Here is a 21,101-nt window from a genome sequence, read left to right on the forward strand (position 1 = left end):
GACTGACAGCTGTCAGAGGGAGGGGGGTTGCAGGGCTGGGTGAAAAAGGTGGACTAAGCAAAAACGAAACCCATAGACACAGAAAACAGTATGGTGATTACATAGAGAAAGGTGGGGTTCAATGATGATAGGAGACTTGACTTGGGTTGTTGAACACACAGTACAATATACAGATGATGTATTAGAGAATTGTATACCTGAAACTTATATAATTTTATTAAACAATGTTTCCCCAATAAATTTAATAAAAACTTTAAAAAATTTCTTTGGTTTTGTTTTCTTTTCCTCTAGGTATGCTATGAGACTAAAGACCCACTCAGGCCCCAATGCCACACCAGAGGATAAACAGCTGGCTGCGTTATGGTGAGTGCATCATATCGGCTTAAAACAGCCTGCCCAGCCTGTGTATGGTCATTGGTAAACCAGGTGCTGGAGCATAATGTTTTTCTAGTGCCTCTGACATGCAAAACCAAATGCAAGTCCACAGGTGGCCAGGGAGAGCCCACCCATTGCATTGCTTGCTGCTATGCCGGCCAGGAGGTGCCTACTCAGGTATTGAAAATCAACAGGTCCATTAGGCAAGGATAGCTTTTCGTGTGCGTGTGTGTGTGTGTGTGTGTGTGTGTGTGTGTGTTTTAAAACCAGGTAGGTTTGTGTTTTAATGATTTGAATGTGAATTGTGCCAAATGTAATTTCTCTTGTGTTGAACATTTTAGTTGCAATCAAAATAATTCATCTATCTCTTTACACATGGGATTAGTCTGAGTGAATGAAGATGACGCATTCAAGTCCTCAACACATTAAACTGAGGAGCGGCTCATTACACTTTGATAATAAAAGCTTTCCTTGTAAAATGTTAACCAACATTAATAGGTTTTTATTTCTATAACGATTACACTAATAATGAATATGTGATTATAATAGTAATTTCCCTGTGACATCTTCTCAGTACACCTCCTCCCACGCCCACAAATCCCAAGACACCTCTCTGTTTGTTCCTTCTGTGACAGGGATCCAAAATGTTTGCCCCAAAGGTTTACTTCCCTGATCTGCAGTGACAATTGAGCCTCAAAAATAAATAAATAGATAGATAGATAGATAGATAGATAGAAACATATACGAAAAAAGAGGGCCTCACATAGTTTAGCATCATCACATCATCTGGAGTTTGATCTGCTAAGAAGAGACCGTTATATTGTATTGGGTATGTTGGTAATCTCCCAGGTCAACACCACACCCGAGTTAGCCAGTAATTATGAGTGGAAAGCACCAAGCAAAAGAGCTGGGGAAATGCTTTCTGCACTCTTTTCAAACTTTAAATTTCATATTAGGGTTAATAAATTGATGATTAATAATTGGCATTATAGAAGGTTACTAATATGTAAATAATAAAATATATAAAGTCAAATGTTAACTATTCTCAGCATAGAGTTTTTACTATTTATAAAAACACGTATCTGTTCCTTTATTTGAACTAATTGCAATTGAGTAAAATAGTTTAAAGGTAAAGGAATAAAAGCAGGTGGATGGTTATTCTTTCAGCAACACCGCTGGTGCGGGAAGTCCAGGGTGTCAGAGGGAAATCAGAGTGAGGTCACTCTGCCCCAAAACTCCCCTTAAGCAGTGAAAGCTGTGAGCTGCAGCTTCCTCACTCCTCCGTGGAGAGACACTGTCCTCTAGTGGTGGCAGAAGAAATGGTCAGCCCCGTACCCCAACAAAACAATAAAGCTATTATTAAATGATCTGATGCAGTTGTTCTCAACCTTCTGGCCCTTTAAATACAGTTCCTCATGTTGTGACCCCCCCAACCATAAAATTATTTTTGTTTCTACTTCATAACTAATTTTGCTACTGTTATGAATTGTAATGTAAATATCTGATATGCAGGATGGTCTTAGGCTACCCCTGTGAAAGGGTCATTCGACCCCCAAAGGGGTCGCGACCCACAGGTTGAGAACCGCTGATCTGATGGCAAATGCATTTATGGAGTAACCCCTTGAAATTGTGAAGTATACCTTCTGAACAAAAGGAAGATCAGCTTACAGACATGTATGTATGTATATTGTATATATAATCAGGATATAAATATTGAGTACTTGGAACAAGAAGATTTTTTGAGCCCTAGCCGGTTTGGCTCAGTGGATAGAACGTCGGCCTGCAGACCAAAGTGTCCTGGGTTCGATTCCAGTCAAGGACACATACCTTGGTTCCAGGCTCCTCCCCTGCCCGGGCCCTGGTCAGGGCTCATGCAGGAGGCGACCAATCGATGTGTTTCTCTCACATCGATGTTTCTCTGTCTTTCCCTCTCTCTTCCACTCTCCCTAAAAATCAATGGAAAAATATCCTCGGGTGCAGATTAACAAAAAAACAAAAAAAAAAGATTTTTGAAAAGTCTTATTTGCACAGGACACACTCGTGCCTGCAGGGCTCATCTCTCTTCTTCCCTGCAGTTACCGATGCCTGGCTCTCCTGTACTGGCGGATGTTTCGACTCAAAAGAGATCACGCTGTCAAGTATTCAAAAGCACTTATCGACTATTTCAAGGTACTGTCTGGCTATCGGAGGACATGGTTCCCCGTATTTAGTTGTCTTCCTACCAGGGACGTTTTGAGGACAGGATCCATTGCTTTGAGGAGAATTCAGGAGCCTTCTGACCCATTTGTGACATGTCCGTGGTGCGCAGGGCTGAGCATGGCCTTGAGAGAACCCTGCCTGGAGCCCGGGCGTTCCGATGGCCACCAGGGAAAGGAGATTGAGTTCCCACTTCCGTGTCATAGGAAATGCATCTTGGTATTTCACATAGATTCCTCATGTGCACCTCGAGCTTCTTCCTTTTGGAAGTAACTACTTAGAACATCTTAGCTAATTCCAGTAGCTACTTTAATTATTGATGACGGTGTTATTTAAAATGGTAAGAAATGGCTTGTTGGAACTCAGAGGCACTAGCAATATGTAAACACAAAGATAAAACTTTTATCTATCTCAGCAAATGAAATCATTTTCACTGGGAAAATGAAACAAAAACACTTTTGTGATGTAGACTTGAAGTAATAATTAATTTGAGATTTGGGGCCTCTTTACTGTCTGTCTATAGGAACAAGAAATTACACCACCTCTACCTCCACCAACCCATGCACCACCGTTTAGACCCTTTATCCCCAGCCCCACTTAGAGATTATCTCTGGTGACCAGGCTGAGTTGGGGTCCCGGGCTGTATGCAGCGTGCCACCCCCTTCCTGGTCGTGCCTGAGGAGTAAGCAGGTGCTAAGCCAATAAGGGAACAGTCTTGGCTAACATTAAGCCTTTCCCTTTATTTTGGGCACCTAAGGTCAAGATAAGTCATTTTAAAAATGTTAGAATCTAAGAACTAATACTAACGAGAGTTATTACAGTCAAGAAAAATGCTTCACTGAGAAGGAATCTGAACTCTGTAGGCCACAGCGGTTACCACAGAACTTGAAGGAATACAAGAAGTTTTTAGTGTCCGTATACAGTCCTGAGTGTGTGCGCATGCAGAGAGGACACACTTAAAAGCAGAGTTTCCTGCCGAAAGTTCCCGGTAGGCACCCTTAATCAAAGGCTTTTTAAATGCTCCTTAAAGTTCCACGATTATGGACCTTCAGGTAATACTGACAAATTGTCCGTAATGACTGCTTTATCGGTACAGAGCTGTCTGAACAGAGGACTTTGTTCCCTCTTTCTGGCTCTCTATCTCTCTCCCTTCCTCTCTGTAAAAAATCAATAAAATATATTTAAAAAAAAAAAAAAAAAAGCAGTTTCCCCTCCAGGAGTTCCCGGTAGGCACCCTTAATCAAAGGCTTTTTAAATGCTCCTTAAAGTTCCACGATTATGGACCTTCAGGTAATACTGACAAATTGTCCGTAATGACTGCTTTATCGGTACAGAGCTGTCTGAACAGAGGACTTTGTTCCCTCGTGTTTTAACAGTCACGGGGCCTGGTGGTCGTGGAAGAGGCCTGAAGGCAACTGACAGTTGCCACATTCAAGGCCATTTCTACCATCTTGATAGCACCCCCACTAGAGTCTAAAACTCAGTCACCACTTCGTAAAGTACTTTTTAACCAAAAGCAATGCTTTGTGTCTAGGGAACCAGGCCAAGGCTGTTTTCTTGTCTCGGGAAGGAAAACTCACATCAGTATTGTAGAGACTTCTTAACCCTCTAACCGGCCAGGGACGGAGGGAAGCTCACACCAGCATATAGAGACCTCTTCCCTCTGACAGGCCAGGGATGGGGGGAGACTCACATCAGCATATAGAGACCTCTTCCCTCTAACAAGCCAAGGACTGAGGGAAACTCACACCAGCGCATAGAGACCTCTTCCCTCTAACCGGCCATAGACGGAGGTCCCAGAAGTCATCGTTGGCTCTCAGAGAGGGTCTGTCTGTACATTTAGGAACTTCCCTCACCAAAGGCAGAACTTCTTGTAAATGCCCGATGCAGACAACTGGCTTGGGAAACATATCCTCCCCAGTCAGGATATTCAGGAAATCAGAATTTTTGAACACCCTACCTATCAAGGAAATATATTTAAATCTGTCCTTTTAGAAATATTCAAGAGGAACTTTCTTTAAGAGAAATACTTTTAAGTCTCATAAGTTAAAATAATACAAGTTGATGTCTCGTATTTCCAGGCATTAAATGTATGCCAACGGTTCCTGTAGATTTGCCCTACATTTCAATATGAGGTGTTCTCATGGGGGACGGGAGGTCTGGTCTTCTTTCTTTTTCAGAAAAATTAAGCTAGTTTCAGGTGAAAAAATTAAACTGTCTCAGGATTCAGCAGACCCTCTGGATTATGATTTAATTTGATACATTGCATTTGGTGCATGAAATCCCAGGCCCCAGGATAAGCTCTTGGCTTTAGCCGATTGTGGAACCCAGCAGGCCAGGCAGCTGTCCCCACTGGGTTTCAGAGAGGGAGCCAGTAGCCTAGGATTTGCGACTTCCCAGATTCATTTCTGGGAATCTGCATTTTCTCTGCAATGTCAGCCATTACTGACCTCAGCCATCACCTGAGAGCATGTTATTGTCAGCTCTGTAAGCCTACGCAGGTGGCTCACTGTCCATGTTCCTATTTTCCTGCAGAATTCATCTAAAGCTGCCCAAGCCCCATCTCCATGGGGAGCCGGTGGAAAGTAAGTTCATTTTTCCTTTTTTTCTTTTTTTTTCTTTTTTTCTCATTCAGCATTATATTTTTTTTCTCATACAGCATTTTATTTTTTTTAATTTCTTTATTGATTAAGTTATTACATATGTGAGTAAGTTCATTTTTCCAAAGTAAAGGCGATAAACGAGGCACTGCCTGGTGTTGGGCAGTGTGCTGCTTCCCTTACGGTGCCCTGGGGCTGGCCCGCCTCACCGGGAACCAGCCTCTCCACCTTGCTTTTCTTGCTCTTCCCTTCCAGGAGCACTGGAACCCCATCCCCCATGTCCCCCAACCCCTCCCCCACCAGCTCCGTGGGATCTCAGGGGAGCCTCTCCAATACCAGCGCCCTGTCCCCTTCGACCATCGTCAGCATCCCACAGCGCATCCACCAGATGGCAGCCAATCACGTCAGCATCACCAACAGCATTCTCCACAGCTACGACTACTGGGAGATGGCAGACAACCTGGCCAAGGAGAACCGAGGTGTGTGCCTTTGGGGTGTGTGTGCGTGGCCTGACCACAGCTCAGGGAGACAACCTGACCTTGGGCGTCACCACACAAGTTGTCATCATTTACCGAAGAAGAAATCCTAGAAGCTGTCAGCTACTGCGTGAAACTTCCCGACCTCTCCCCTCACTCGGGCCTTAACCCACCTTTATCTTCACTGTGGAAGATTCCACATCCTATATAATAAAAGGCTAATATGCAAATTGTCCCCTCGACCTGGAGTTTGACAGGGGGGGAAGGGGGCAGCCAGCCAACCACCCGAAGCCCCTCCCCCCGGCTGGCCCTGCCCCTGATCAGGGTCAGCCCTGATCAGGGACAGGCCAGCCGGACCCCACCTGTGCACAAATTCATGCACCGGGCCTCTAGTAGAGATGATAAAGACACAAGTAATGTGCAAAGATACAGATCTGTAGATACAGATATAGATGTGCGCACACATGTTCTTTTCCCTGCTGACAGTGAGCTCCTTGAAGATAGACTCTGTTTCATCCGACTTTGTATTCCTAAGACCTGCACTGAGCCCAGAACACGGTTGAGGTCTGAAACATTGAATGAATGAATTAATGAGTGTGAATGTTACTGGCTTTTTAAGTGATAGCTGCTTACAACTGAAAAAAAAGTGTTTACATGAAGCAATAAGTTCCATTTCTTTTTAAATTTTTTTTTTACTGATTATAAACAGAGTGCATGTTTATTGTGGCTAAATTTATAAAGTACAGAAAACTGTTGTAGAGGAAAAAAAGATTTTTATATCATCAGTAATCGTACCACCAAGAAATAATTACTATTAGCATTCTACTGAAGTCTCTTCTAGTCTCCTCCAAATATGTGTGATTTTTACCAAAATAAGGTCATAGTATATCTACAGTGTTATGTCCTGTTTTGTTTTGTTGTTGTTTAATAGTATATCAGGAATTTTCTCATGTTACTAACTAGTTCAAAAACACCCTTTATGTTGGTTCTATAATATTGTCAGAACAGTGGTTATACCATCATAAAGTATGATTTCTTAGGCCATCCCCTGTTGTTGGACATTTAGGTTATTTCCAATTTTTTCCACTATTACAAATAAGGTTATGATAAATAGTTTTGCATAAGTCCTTTTCCATATTTTTTATTATTTTCATAGGAAGGAGTTACAGAAGTAGAATTTTGGGGTCAACAGGTATACATTCTTTTAAGATCTATATTGTTATACCAGAGGCCTGGTGCACGAATTCGTGCATGGGTGGAGTCAGGCCACCCACCCCGATGGGGGCTGATCAGGGCTGGGCCGGCAGGAGGGAGGGGCCCAGGGAGGAATGGGGGGCCGATCAGGGCCCTGATCGGGCTGGTGGGCTGCCACAGTATGCTTCATAGTGACCGGTCGTTCCAGTCACTTGGCTTTTATATATATAGATATCTTGGTATATATATTGTTAATTTTTCTCCCAAATGATTATACCAACTTACTACTCGGGTGAAAGGGCAAATCCGCTCCCAAATGATTATACCAACTTACTACTCGGGTGAAAGTGCAAATCCGAGGTCACTTTCCAGTCATTGAATGCACATTTGGTGCCATGACAGTGTAAAGCCTCTGAGGACAAGACCAGGCTGTCCACAATGTGACGAGGAAGTTACAGCATGGATAGGCAGTGGGCCCTGAGCTCATGAAACTGATGAGAAAGCCAGGTAACATGTGACGTGCAGCCCAGAGGTGCTGACCCTGAAAATCCACTGGGAAGCCGGCATGGAACAGGATTTTGAAAAGCAAATAGTAGTTGAGTAGCCGAGATGGAGTGGGGAGGGTGTCCCAAGTAGACAAAACAGAAGGACAAATGTATAAAAATGTGTGTGGCCAGTTTGGGACACCCTGAGCAGGCCAGCTCTTGCACTGGCAGCGGCCTACTCGACGGCTCCTCCGTGAGGGCCCAGGGGCACGTGTCTAACGGGAAGTCAGTATTGTTTTTCTGACCAGCTCCCCTCCCGGTTCTGCTCCGGTCCCTGCGTGGCTACCTTCCCAGCCACCTGGACCCGGCGTCTCCCTCACCCCTCCCTGGCCTCCCAGCAGGCCCTCGTTCAGCATGTATGCATGTGAGCACCTCTGAAAACGTCTCCCAGGCACTTCTTTTGAAGGAGTGTTGCTCCGTGATCCAGTTACGACGATGGCATAGCAGCCCTGTGAATGTACTTGTCTCTCCCAGCCCCTCAGCTGTGATCTCTTGGTACACTCCCTATCTACCCTGCTGCACCTAGCACAGGGCCTTGGCACATAGTACATGTTTAACGAAAGGACCAGCCCAGAGAAAGTCCAAGGACTGGGAGCTGTTTCAGAACTGCCTCTGATTTGCTGCCTGGAGCCTGGAGCCTCCTCCATGGGACTCGTGTCAGTGCAGCACACGCCACAGCTGGGTCGAGGGCGAGGGCGACAGAGACACAGCCCACGTCCAGAGTGGGAAGTATTGCTGCTCCAGGAGAATGTCCTGAGGAAGTCAGGTTTTCTGCTGTTTGGCTAAGTCAAGGAGGGGTGGGGGACATCCGGCCCGCGGGCCCTATAAGGCCGGCAAAATCATTTGGTCTGGCCCTGCCAAGGCATTAGGGGTGAGTTTATTAAACGCAGCAGGCTGATTTTTAAGTTGATAACTTTGTGTGGCCAGAGAATGATGGTATCAGTATCCAAACGAGGTTCCCCACCCCTGGGCTAAGTAAATGTTACTCATTTGAATTAAAAATTGCCCATGGAGTGACTATGTGGATAAAAGTCTGAGTTCTGTACCTTTGTGTTTCCTTCTGTTCGGTGGGATGCTGAAGCCGCATGATGGAACAGAGAAAGCCTGCCTATCTAGGGCCACGAGCGCAGTTTCTTCTTAAGTCACTTGGGTCCCAGGGTAGCATGCGTAGCGTGTGTGGCACTCTAACCACTCTGTCTGTCCCCTAGAGTTCTTCAACGACCTGGATCTGCTCATGGGGCCGGTCACCCTGCACAGCAGCATGGAGCACCTGGTCCAGTACTCCCAGCAGGGCCTGCACTGGCTGCGGAACAGCGCCCACCTGCCGTAGGGACCGCGCCCTGCGGCCGCACTGTGCTCCCACCTCCGCGGACGGCTCAATGTTTCTGGACACTGTGCTACTGACATTCCCAGCCACAGCATTTATCAAAATCCAGTGAATATTTTCTCAGCCTCGAACAATGGTCTTTTCCCAGGGCATGTGTGCCTGTATGTGTGGGTGTACAAGCAGCAGCCTGTGTGTGTAAGATGCACAGCTCTTAAAACCTATTTTCTTTGTCTAGTTTCCATAATCCCAGGCTAGACAAAGTGATCAGAGGTTTCTGATTAGAGGAAATACACTTACACACATACACACACACATACACACACACACACACACACACACACTTTCTACTTCAAAGCTAAACCATGACTTTTTAGAACATTCAACCAAAATCTCGCTGTGAGTTCACAGGTGCAGCACACGCAGCACACCAACAGCCTGACTGCCAGTGAAGACGACCTAGTCCTTACGTTGTTGATGACTTTCAGTGTTGATAGACTATCCCCACTTACCCTCTGGTTGTCCGTGTTCATGGGTAATTGAATAATGAAAGTCAGTCACGTTTTGCTGGATGTTTACTAGGTTGCATGTTACCAAATGCCCTGCCTTTCATTTACTACTCGCCCCCTCCATCCAACTTTATCATCAGCTAAATGCGTGGTGAGCAAATGGATCCACTGCCCTGCCCCCAACGTGGTCTGAACGTGGCGCAGATGTTCGGTGAGAACTCGGTGCTTTTGGAAGCGAGCCAGCCAGCGCTCAGGCAGCCATGGCTGCGTTTGGGAGCCTAGTCAGGAACTGGAACCTCCTGCACCTGCAACAAGCCCGCCCTGCACAGGTGTTTCTTCTTCCTGCCTCTGTGGCACGTGGCTGGGGAGCCTTGCGGCACTTCTCAGTCTTTTAAATGTGGCGATTTTTTAAGCCTTTTCTTTCCACGATAGCTTTCTTACAAACGTCTTGGCCAAATCAGGACGCTACCCCGATTGCCCCTTCACTGGGAGCCTGTGTGTGTTGCTTATCGGGCTGAGAGCCTCGTGCTCCTGACGGTGTCTGATGCTCTCACGCCTCCTGCAGAATGTGCCACGTTAATGCATTTTGAACGGGGGCACGTGTGGGGCTCTGGTTAGCTGGCTGCTCACCGCGCAGGGTGCGTCTTCCTGCCTCCGTCGCGGTGCTGTTTGGGGTAGCGACCCCAGAACGTCACGCTCGTGTCCTCTGTGTCTGGTATGTTTACGTCTCGCCCTTAACTCTTTTCTTTTTTTATTAAGTTTACATTTTAATTTTTTGACACCTGTTTACAGTTTTTGTCTGAAACTTGTTTATTTTATAGTCCCCTGTCATGTCCTAGATTTAGACTTCTTATTAAATATATTTGGATATAAAATTATTGCTTAAAAAGAAAACCTTCTGGGAAAAAAAGGATGTACTTTGCCGTATTTTAAAAACAAAAACAATGTCCCTGAGGTCTCTCACTTGACCATATTGCACCAGGCTGGTCTGAGAAAGACGGCGGTGCGGTTTACGGAGCCCCCCCCCCCTTTCTCCAGGGGGCGGTGGCGCCCAGCATTTATAACAGATACTCGTGTGCTCTCGCCAACGGTCAGTTGGTCCAGTTTCGATGTTGACATTGTCAGCCTGATGGATAGTGGAAGTAAGATTGCTGTAATTCCCTAGCTCTCAGCACTCTTTCAAAACTGTACAAATGATTGATCTGTGCGCATGGTGACCCGAAATTAACTTAGGAAGAGCAAGCGAAGGGCTTATGAAATTGGCATTTGGCTTGGGCCTTCGAGCATCTGCACTGCTCACAGAGTTTGTTTTACTTTTATCCAGCCGAGGGGTTTGTCACACCCTCTCGCTAGTCCTTGTGGGTGGAGTTCATGATCCCATTCGTGTTGGGAATTTCAGTCTAACTTAAGAAATTGTGAACTGGTGTGTGGGGTGTTTTTGTTTGTCTGTTTGCTTGTTTGGAGGACTGAGGCTTAGTTCTGCTTGCTCTTGCTGAATTCCGCTGAAATGTTCAAACTCTCACATAAGGGGTGACCCTCAGGTGCGTCCCCAGGTGCTCTGCTGGCCTCGTCCATCTTAAGCTGCAGGCCTGTGCGGTATCCACGTGGTGTGCTACCGTGAAGCCCCATCTACTCACACAGGTGGCCTCTGGCATTTTACCAGTGTTTTGAAGACCATGTTTCCCAACAAAACCTGTCGTGGTGGGGGTGGCCTTTCGTTTCATCGTGGAGCACGATGGGGCAGTGTGTGTTAGCTTGGAAGAGATGATTATGGTAAGGAGCCAACTTCTTATTGTTGCGTGTGAAAGTCATTCATAACTGTTCCTTTTATTTAGTTTTGTTCAAAGTAGAAATATATTTCTTGCATTTTCTGATTATAAGAGCAATACATGCTTCAATGTAAAAATTCAGACAACACGGAAACGTAGAAAGTAGAAGTAGTAAGTCCCACCCCAATCTCCTCCCACCCCCAAGCAACCACTGTTCACAGCTTCATGTCTGTCCTTCTAGTGACTCTCCTGTTTCAACATGTACTGTCCATTATTAAGTCTTTCTGTTTGGAGACATATTTCCTTAGCCGTTCAGCACAAGTCAACTGACCTATCCTTCCGTGACCTGAACGGATGCCACCCTTTATCGCAATGTAATCAAATGCATTCCTGATCAACATGTGGGATTTGTGACTGCTCTACACAGATCAGATTTATGTGCAGAGTTGTGCCTGGAAAGAGAGGTTTGGTTAAAACAGATATTTCTGGAAACTTTCTAATTACAAATGGAAACTCGGACCCACGATCTAATGAGGAATGTACTGGAAAAATAATCTGAAGAGCTGACAAATTGTGTACTAGATTGAACGCATAGAACGCAATGCAATGAGACTCCCTGCACTAAAACTTACCCCAGTGTGTGCAACACTGATGCGTGTATTATATAACAGTGATGTGTACATTTCTGAAATCCCATGCATACGATACAGTTTGTATAAATGCATACATTTAAAAATATATATGTACAATACAGCTACCATGAGACTGTAGTACGCCTGAAGGGTATGACTAGTGCCTAACATTGAGTGTAAGTCACTGCGTGTTCGCATCACCTTGGAAGTACGGTAATTGTTATAAAATTAATCAGTGCAACCAACATTATTTATGAATCACATCTTTGAAACTGTGCAGTAGTATATACATATATATTTTTAAACAACATTTTTCACAGTTTTCCAGAGTTACTGTTGAAATCTGTATCACCAAAAAAAAAAAAAAAAGCAAGATTTTTTTAATGATGTAGACACTCTTCAGACCCAGTAACCTGTGTGTGATTTCCTGTTTGTAGATACCCAAGAGACTTTAGCAGTCACCAGCCTTAATGCATGTACAGGATATTATTGTGACTTAATTTATCTGCAGTTTTTAATCCATGTGAAATTGGAATTTATAAACTGACTTGGATTAAATATGTCTGCCTTTCTAAGGTTGCAAATGTTACATTAAATGATTTATGTTGTAAATGAGAGAAATTGAGTTGTACGTAAAAAACATCCACCAGTTTCTGTGATTATTTTTACAAGAAAACTTTAGACTCAGAATATGTTCAAGTAAGTTTTCTGGTCCCCAGATCATAATCTCTTTATAAGTGACCTTGTTTTGTGAGTTTGTTTTTTGTTTTTGTTTTTGTTTTCAGAGAGGAAGGGAGAGAGAAACATCAGTGAGGAGAGAGAATCATTGATTGGCTGCCTCCTGCACACCCCCTACTGGGCATGGAGCCCACAACCCGGCCATGTACCCCTGACTGGAATCGAACCTGGGACCCTTTAGTCTGCAGGCCAACGCTCTATGTACTGAGCCAAACCGGCTAGGGCTCGTGAAGTTTTTTTAACAGCTCCCACAGGTTATCAATACTCAGTCTAATATTTTTCATGAGGAAAAAAGGTATGTTTTTCTTCATTATACCTGCACGTTGCTACTTGTCTTTCCCAGCCCATACACAAGCCTGCACACACATGGGGGAGAACACACCCACGTGTTTCAGGAAACGCTGATTAGGAATTGACTTTGATGACCACATGGACACCTCCAGACAGCGCCCAAGACGCTGTCCTACTCAACATCCCTTCATGACCAAGTTCATTCCCTGCCTTGTGTTCCAGGATTTTCCAGCTCAAACCAGCATGGTGAAATAATGTCCGCAATATCTGGTTGAGTAGAATAAAAGACTTTTGAATTAGCAAAGATGAAAATATTAGACCCGTGTCCTGCCATGGTCTGTCCCCCTGTGCAGGAGGCTTTGTTGTTCACCTCGTTTTTACTCTTCTCTCCCTCCTTTTTCAACCCCCTCTCCCCCAAACTAAACTAAACAAAGAGGCAGAAGCAGTAACAAACACACCTGGATGACTTCGCCTCACCCAGCCCACATCCTTAGATTCCTGTACGCCTTGTCCTGAAGCAGAGCCCTCGCTCGGTCACCATGGAGACCGCCTCACTCCCACGCCAGCCAGGATGGGCACTGGGCTATACTTGCTCCAGGACCACCAACTTGCTACTCCCTCACACCCCACAGTCTTTCTAGAACTATCTTTCTCTTAGGCGGTTTTGCCCGCTGCTCACCTAAAGCCTGTCCCTATGAGAATCCTATTTTTTTTAAAGTAGCACCTTTTTATGAAACCTGAATCAACTGAAGTCTTGACTCTTTTCTCTATGCAGTGGTTCTCAACCTTCTGGCCCTTTAAATACAGTTCCTCATGTTGGGACCCAACCATAAAATTATTTTCGTTGCTACTTCATAACTGTAATGTTGCTACTGTTATGAATCGTCATGTAAATATCTGATATGCAGGATGGTCTTAGGCGACCCCTGTGAAAGGGTCGTTCGACCGCCAAAGGGGTCGCGACCCACAGGTTGAGAACCGCTGCTCTAATGAAAGGAAAAAAGAAAAAACAACTACATGACCTGCATTTCCAACTATTTGGAACCAAAGTTTTTTCTCGTTCTCAGTCTTTCAATATTACAACTTCCTGCCAAGCAGCACAAGGAATGTTCAGGTGTGAGATTTGTGTTTTTTCTGTCCAAACCGAATTACCCTGCATTTGTCACCAGAGGGGCCCATTTGTTTCTTGGCATGAGGAAAACCATAAACCTGTTCTCCAACTAATTACACCGGACCACGGTTTTGGTTTGCATTATTTAATTGGCACTCTGAGGCAGCAGGGGTAAATGTTGGGTCGGTTGCAAGGGGTTTAAATCCACAGCTCTTACAGTAATGGGAGCCAGGGGAGTAAATCCCCATGCGTTTCTTTGAAAATCCTCTTACAGCCTGTTTTAAACACACTGATCTCAGGGATGAATTCAAGGTACTAATTACAAGTCAACACAAGAATTAGCATTTGTCTTTAAGCATCAAGAAGCAACGATGAGCCCGACTGGAGATATATATATATATATATATATATATATATATATATATATATATATATATATATATATATATAAAGAAGCAACAATGAGGCCCAAAAGCTGAATCAAGGATTCTCATAAGCTAACCTGGGAAAAGCTCATCAGAGAATATATCTAGCCTATCATGATGTAAGATAAAATAAAATTAGTGTTTAGGGTTTTCACACAGTGCTGTTTGGTTACAAAAATAATTACAATATTTTAGTTTCCATATTGTTTTCCACCCTTGTTTAGTTTTCATTAGACAAAACTGATTTTCCCCCAAGAATGTATCATCTCTATTTCTGATTCCCAAATGAGCAAAGAGGAAGGACCCAGCCCGAGGAGCGTGCGTCGCCTGACTAACAGCGTCCTGCCGCAGCAGCCGAAGCTAGGTGGCTTTGTAGAAATGTTCTTTAAGTCTCCTTCGTTTCCGTCACCCTCCGGCGGGACTGACCACAGAGCCTCAGGAATGGCCATGTCGTCCAGATGTCCCCACGTCTGGGGAGAGAACTCCCGCGAGTGATGGGCACTTCGTAGCATCGCCAGCTGTCTCTGCGGCCTGTCTGGTGAAATACCAATATTAACACTTTCCTTGGAGTAAATTGCAAACTGATTAGTAATCCCCCGAGGTTCCCAAGGCTGCCAACTCAACCCAAAATGTCCTTCTCTGTGAGCTGGGTTGATTTTTGTGTGTCTTTGGGGTTTTTATTCCTTTTAAATTCTATTAGATTTAATATCTTGACTTTTTAAAAGAATAGTTATTCGTCCTGGCCGGTGTGGCTCGGTTGGTTGGGCGCCATCCTGTACAGGAAAAGGTTGCCCGTTCAATTCCCAGTCAGGGCATGTGCCCGGGTTGGGGGCTCAATCCCCAGTAGGGGCTATGCAGGGGTGGGGCATGCAGAAGGCAGCCAATCAATGTTTTGTTTTCCTAATGGTGTTTCTCTCTCTCTCTTCCTCTCTCTCTAAAAATCAAATTTTAAAATCCTTTAAAATAAAAAATAAAATAGAAGAACAGTTATTAGAGGCCGTGGGGCTTTAAGGAGACAAAGATTCAACATTAGAACTTGTTGACGTTGGGGACGAGAAGTCAGAAAAACAACTGGGCTGCCAAACACTGCCCTCCTCTGCCTGCTGAACCTGACCCTTGAAGGAAACTCCTTTCCACACCTCCCTTTCCTCTCTGTGAGGTGTAACTCAGACTTCATCACCTATAGAGTGAGGGTCGCATTGTCACCCTCAGCAGGAGTCAAGCATCTGTCAGGACAGTGGCAGCAGGAACGCACTGCATCTGCAGGCACCAGTGTGCAGAGGTGTGTGATGGGAGCTGCGTCTCATCTCAGTCCTGACTCGGTTCTGGAGGCCCCAGGGGGTGACAGCAGGTAGTCACAGGCCCCTCATGGGACAAGAGGGTGACAGGGCGCTCCTCAGCCTTTGTTGTCACCACCTTGAGTCTATCCTGCCTGTAGGCAGAGATCTACTGAACCAGTGGGGGTCTGTCCTGGCCAGGAGCAGCAGAGCCGCCAAGAACGAGTGGTGCGATCTCACGTCCCCTTTTCCATCCAGGCCTGGCCTTCAGAAAGCGGGGCCTCCTGACGGAAGCGGAGAAGGACCATGGGGTCCAGGCTTCCAGCGTGTGCATCTGCCGTGACAACACAATGTGCCTATTGAACAGCGGGCCCCCTATCTCAGCCAGCAGCCTCCCCTCCTGCGCTCATTGTTTTGCTCTGGACGCTGGGAGGCTGAGTTCTCCTCGTGTGGGTCTTGTGCCTCTGATGGTGGTGGTGGTGATTGTTGTTGTTAGTGGTGGTGGTGTTTGGGGCCGGGGAGTGGAGGACAGCTGCTCTGGGGAGTGGTCCCTGAGAAAGGAGAACTGTCATGAGGGATATGGGTACATCATGGGCTTCAGGAAAGAGGAAACCTCTCTGGGGAAAATGGATGGATCTTTCTCTAGTGGATTAGGTGATTGCCTCAACATGATCTCTTAATTATAGGTTAAACCTTAGTTTGTCTGAAGAGAGAGAAAAATCAACATAATAACTTAGTGATTTTTGCGATGCCCAATTAGAAACTAAACATTCTAGCCCCCAACATTGTGACAAAGACTGGAAATTTGACCAATGATCTCAGTGTTTCATACCACTGAGGTCAAGGCCCTGAAAGGTGGATCGATGTGTTTAGCTTTTATCTAATATTTATATTACTTAGACGCAGGGCTCCCCGTGTCCCTAAATCAGTGCTTTGAGGTTAACCAAAATAACCATGAAGTACTCTCAAAAGGAACCCTGCCTTCCATACTCACTGGCAATCCCTTTCCTAGCCTTTCTCAGTTCAAAAGAACAGCGGCTGAAGGTCCTGAGAGATCTGGCCCAACTTAAGCCCCAATCAATTCTATCCCCCTTTCCACGGAAGCACAACGCCTTAACCCAGGGGTGGGCAAACTTTTTGACTCGAGGGCCACAATGGGTTCTTAAACTGGACCGGAGGGCCTGAACAAAAGCATGGATGGAGTGTTTGTGTGAACTAATATAAATTCAAAGTAAACATCATTACATAAAAGGGTACGGTCTTTTTTTTTTTTTAGTTTTATTCATTTCAAACGGGCCAGATCCGGCCCTCGGGCCGTAGTTTGCCCACGGCTACCTTAACCAGTGTGAATTCGCGCATTACGGTAAAAAGTTCCAGAGCAGCAATGCAAGGTGTATTAGCACGAGGAAGCCTAGATATGCTTTGGTTCAGTGGAATCCAGGTTAACGTCGCTCCATGTCGTCACAGCAAGAATTTAAACCCCAGTTTTTTGCCCTGGCCGGTTTGGTTCAGTGGAGAGAGCATCGGCCTTCGGACTGACGGGTCCTGGGTTCGATTCCAGTCAAAGGTCAAGGGCACATGCCCGGGTTGTGGACTTGGTCCCCAGTAAGGAGCATGCAGGAGGCAGCCAATCAATGATTCTTTCTCATCATTGATGTTTCTCTCTCCCTCTCCCTTCCTCTCTGAAATCAATAAAAATAAATAAAACCCTAGTTTTCTCATGCTGTCACCTCGGATGTTTAGCCAAGGAGCGGGCAGCTCTGAGTCAGTATTCCAGTATCAAACGCCCCGGGGATCACAGCAAACACCATTTCAAATTCTGCATCTCCAGCTTGGGTAAGTCGCCAGCAACCGGGGAACGTGCTCATCTCCCTCGAGACTTTTCCGATGATCAGATTTTAGCAGCCACCAAGTCACAAGGCCTTCATCTTCTCCACTCTTACAGGAATTGGTCTCAGGATGGTTCCCAGCAGTGAAGGTTTTAAATGGGCCAATTCTGTACAGTAATTTATGCTCAAAAAAAAAAATACATATTGTAGCACTGTTGAAAGTGCTGATTAATAAGGCCCAATATCATTTTCATGTTTGTCTAGCAATTCAACATTAAAAGAGCTTAAGTTCATTTTTGCCACATGATAGTTACTTGGGGCTTTTGGTTAGAGCACTTGGATATGGTTATGGAGAAAGTTCCAGAATCTGTGTGGATAGTCACCATTTTAACCCAAGTAGTCGCAATGGTCTGCTAAGCACCCACATTACAGACCGCTACCACTGAGGAACCCGCGTGCTCTCACCGGTGCCCTCAAGCACGTGGGGAAATCTTCACCCCAGAAATTAACAAACACCAGTGGCTTCAGTGGGGGTCATTCCTCCAGCTTTTCTTCTCAAAACTCGAGAACACTTTTTCCAAGGAAATTCCAGCGGACCCCGCTCGGTGCCGGGTTCTCTTGTGCCCGCAGAGGCTGTGTCTCCCAGGACACCTCTGAGCTGCCTGCGTGGGGAGCGTGGAGGGCTTCACTGTGGTGGTGCCCAGACCTGCATAAGAAGGGCACATGTCAAATCCCTTTTTTCTGTCTCCCTCTCATATAAGAAGAAAAGTTGCTCCCTCACAGCTGTGTTTACCATATTGCCGATAAACACAACTACACATTTAAATCATGACTAATTCAATAGTGAGTTATTTTGGAAAGATGTGAGGAAGGAGTGGAGTACATCTAGGGGTCTTATATTTTGTCTGAGTTGACTTGTATGAAGATGATGACATCAACCATTTATTTTGCTGTTTGGAGAGCCTGCCGCGTCTGTAAGTCCCGTGACACAGGCAGCGCAGTCTGTGGGCTGGGGAACACTGTAACAGAATGAGCCTGAAGGATTCATACGAATAAGCACTTTTATATTGACCAGGTGTACCGGTTGGTTAATAATGCAGATTTTGTAATCAAAGGAAACACAATAATTTCAAGAGAAACATCAAAAGTGCTTTATTCAAAGTAATATCCACCCCCCATCTTTCAGGTAATTTGTGAATACCTTCCCAATAGAACTTTTCTTGTTTTGAGGCAAACCATTCAGAGACACAATTTTCCACTTCTTCGTACGTTTTGAAGGCTGCTCAGGAAGTGCGTGTGCCATCAATCGAAACAAGTGGGAATCTGAAGGAGCAAGGTCTGGTGAATACGGCGGGTGGGTTAATACTTCCCAGGCAAGATCTTTTAACGTGTCTTTAACTGGTTTTGAAGTGTGTGATGGTGCGTCATCATGAAGCAAAATTACTTTGCCGTGTCTTCTGGCACATTCTGGTCGTTTCACAACCAAAGCAGGGTTCAAATTGATTATTTGTTGTCAGTAGCGATCAGTATTAACGGTTTCACCTGGTTTTAGAAACTCATAATACACCACACCTTTCTGATCCCACCAAACACAGAGCATTGTCTTCTTTCCGAAGCGATTTGGCCTTGCAGTCGATGTTGATGGTTGACCTGGATCAACCCATGATTATGTGCATTTGTGATTCTCAAAATAAATCCACTTTTCATCGCCAGTCACAATCTGATGCAGAAAAGAATTTCTTTCGTGCCATTGAAGCAACATTTTACTGATGACTTTTCGGTTTCCATTTGTCTTTAGTTCAGTTGATGTGGCACCCATTTTCCTTCCTTTAAAATCTTTCCCATTGCTTGTAAACAATCAGAAATTGTTTGCTGAGCAACGTTTAATCTTTCTGCAAGTTGTTTTTGAGTTTGACACGCATCTTCATCCAATAATGCTTGTAATTGTTGGTCTTCAAACTTTTTCGGTTGACCTGGACATTCTTTGTCTTTCACATCGAAATCATCACTTTTAAAGCGTTTAAACCAGCATTCACAAGTATCTTGAGATGGAGCGTGTTCACCATAAGCTTCCCAAAGTATACGATAACTTTCAGCAGTACTTTTCTTCAAAATAAAGTAATGAATTAAAACTTCCTGCAAATGCCCTTTTTTGGCACGAAATTTGACATTTTTAAGCGTAAAAATATCTATGATGTTAACACCTTCAGAAAATTTGACATATGAAGTTTTGAAGCTTGTTGTCAATTCAACAAAATAGTATACATATCAAATCGCATATATATCAACATATGTGTAACTCTACCTATTGAAAAAAATCCGCATTATTAACCGGTACAGCTGGTAAAGGTAAATACTAGTGCTTTTTAGTGTCTTAATAAACCTTGAAATCAACATCACTCTGTCTCAAAAACATGCTACTGTCTCTTCCTAGAACTTCGGAGCAAAACGTCCTTTCTTATGTGTTAGAGTATTTGGTTTTAAATATAATCAACCAGTTTAAATATAAACAAACTATCTTTTCCTCTATGAAAGTATGTAAAGAAAGGAGCACCAGCCTAAGTGAGTATGGAATGCAGGTTCCTATGGTAGAGCCTGGAATATCATTGCTAAGAGAGTTTTTGGCTTTGTGTTTTTATGTGTCAAACCTTGTTTACTACAAAGCAATGCACCAATGGAAGCTGTGACGCTATATGTGGTTTGAACACTAATATTGAAAATACTGGATATGAAGACTGATTTAAGCCATTTTTTTAGTTCATTACATTTTCCCCCTTTTCTTCTTTAAAATTCACTTTCAAACAATACAAGAATACATTCTTGTTTTAAAAAGGCATGCAATGCAGATAGACAAAAGTTCCCTTTGGTTCTCATCCTGTTTCACCCAACGGGAGCCACAGGAATCAGTTGGGTGTATTTGTCTATATTCACTTTATCTGTATTTACAGAAATAGGATCATACTGTGCATGCTCTTCTGTGTCCTGAACTTATCATTTAATAGTAAGTCTTCGGCACCCTTTATTATCCTATATAATAAAAGCCTAATATGCTAAGTGTCCGGTTGTCCAGTCATCTGGTCATCCGTTCAATCAATCAAAGCATAATATGCTAATGATATGCTAAGGCCACTCAACCGCTCGCTATGATGTGCACTGACCGCCAGGGGCAGACGTCTGACCAGTAGGTTAGCTTGCTGCTGGGGTCTGGCCGATCAGGACTGAGCAAGATGGGCTGAACACTCCCTGGAGCCCTCCCATGGGCCCTCCCCAGCTGGCCAACCTGCATCTCTCCCCGGCCCCGATCGTACACCGGTGGGGTCCCTCGGCCTGGCCTGCACCATCTCACAATCTGGGACCCCGAGGGGGATTTCGGAGAGCCAGTTTTGGCCCGATCCCGCAGGCATAAAAGGCTAATATGCAAATCGACCAAACAGTGAAACTACCAGTCGGTATGACACGCACTGACCACCAGGGGGCAGACACTCAACACAGGAGCTGCCCCTGGTGATCAGTGTGCTTCCACAGGGGAAGTGCCATTCATCCAGAAGCTGGGCTCACAGCTGGCGAGCACAGCGGCGGTGGCAGGAGCCTCTCCCACTTCTGCAACAGTGCTAAGGATGTCTGCCCGCTTAGGCCCGGTCCCCAGGGGGAGCAGGCCTAAGCCATTAGTCGGACATCCCCCAAGGGCTCCAAGACTGTGAGACAGTGCAGGCCAGGCTGAGGGACCCCGCCCTCCAGTGTACAATATTCTTGCACCAGGCCTCTAGTCTATATAATAAAAGCCTAAGCAACTGTTACAGCTAAACGACA

The 21,101-nt window shown here is 44.9% G+C and overlaps 1 protein-coding gene across 1 annotated transcript in view; it reads left to right on the forward strand.

Annotated features, from left to right (window-relative positions):
- Window positions 1-9,564, forward strand: part of AFF3 (AF4/FMR2 family member 3) — a 401,836-nt gene extending 392,272 nt beyond the window's left edge. The window contains 5 exon segments of the mRNA XM_023761471.1: window positions 292-363; window positions 2,451-2,544; window positions 5,107-5,156; window positions 5,427-5,650; window positions 8,595-9,564. Coding sequence (XP_023617239.1) covers window positions 292-363; window positions 2,451-2,544; window positions 5,107-5,156; window positions 5,427-5,650; window positions 8,595-8,716 — 562 coding nt within the window. The 3' untranslated portion in view covers window positions 8,717-9,564.
- Window positions 9,565-21,101: the final 11,537 nt, after the last annotated feature.

The sequence above is a fragment of the Myotis lucifugus genome, unplaced genomic scaffold (genome assembly GCF_000147115.1).
Source record: "Myotis lucifugus unplaced genomic scaffold, Myoluc2.0 scaffold_210, whole genome shotgun sequence".
NCBI classification, from domain to species: domain Eukaryota; kingdom Metazoa; phylum Chordata; class Mammalia; order Chiroptera; family Vespertilionidae; genus Myotis; species Myotis lucifugus.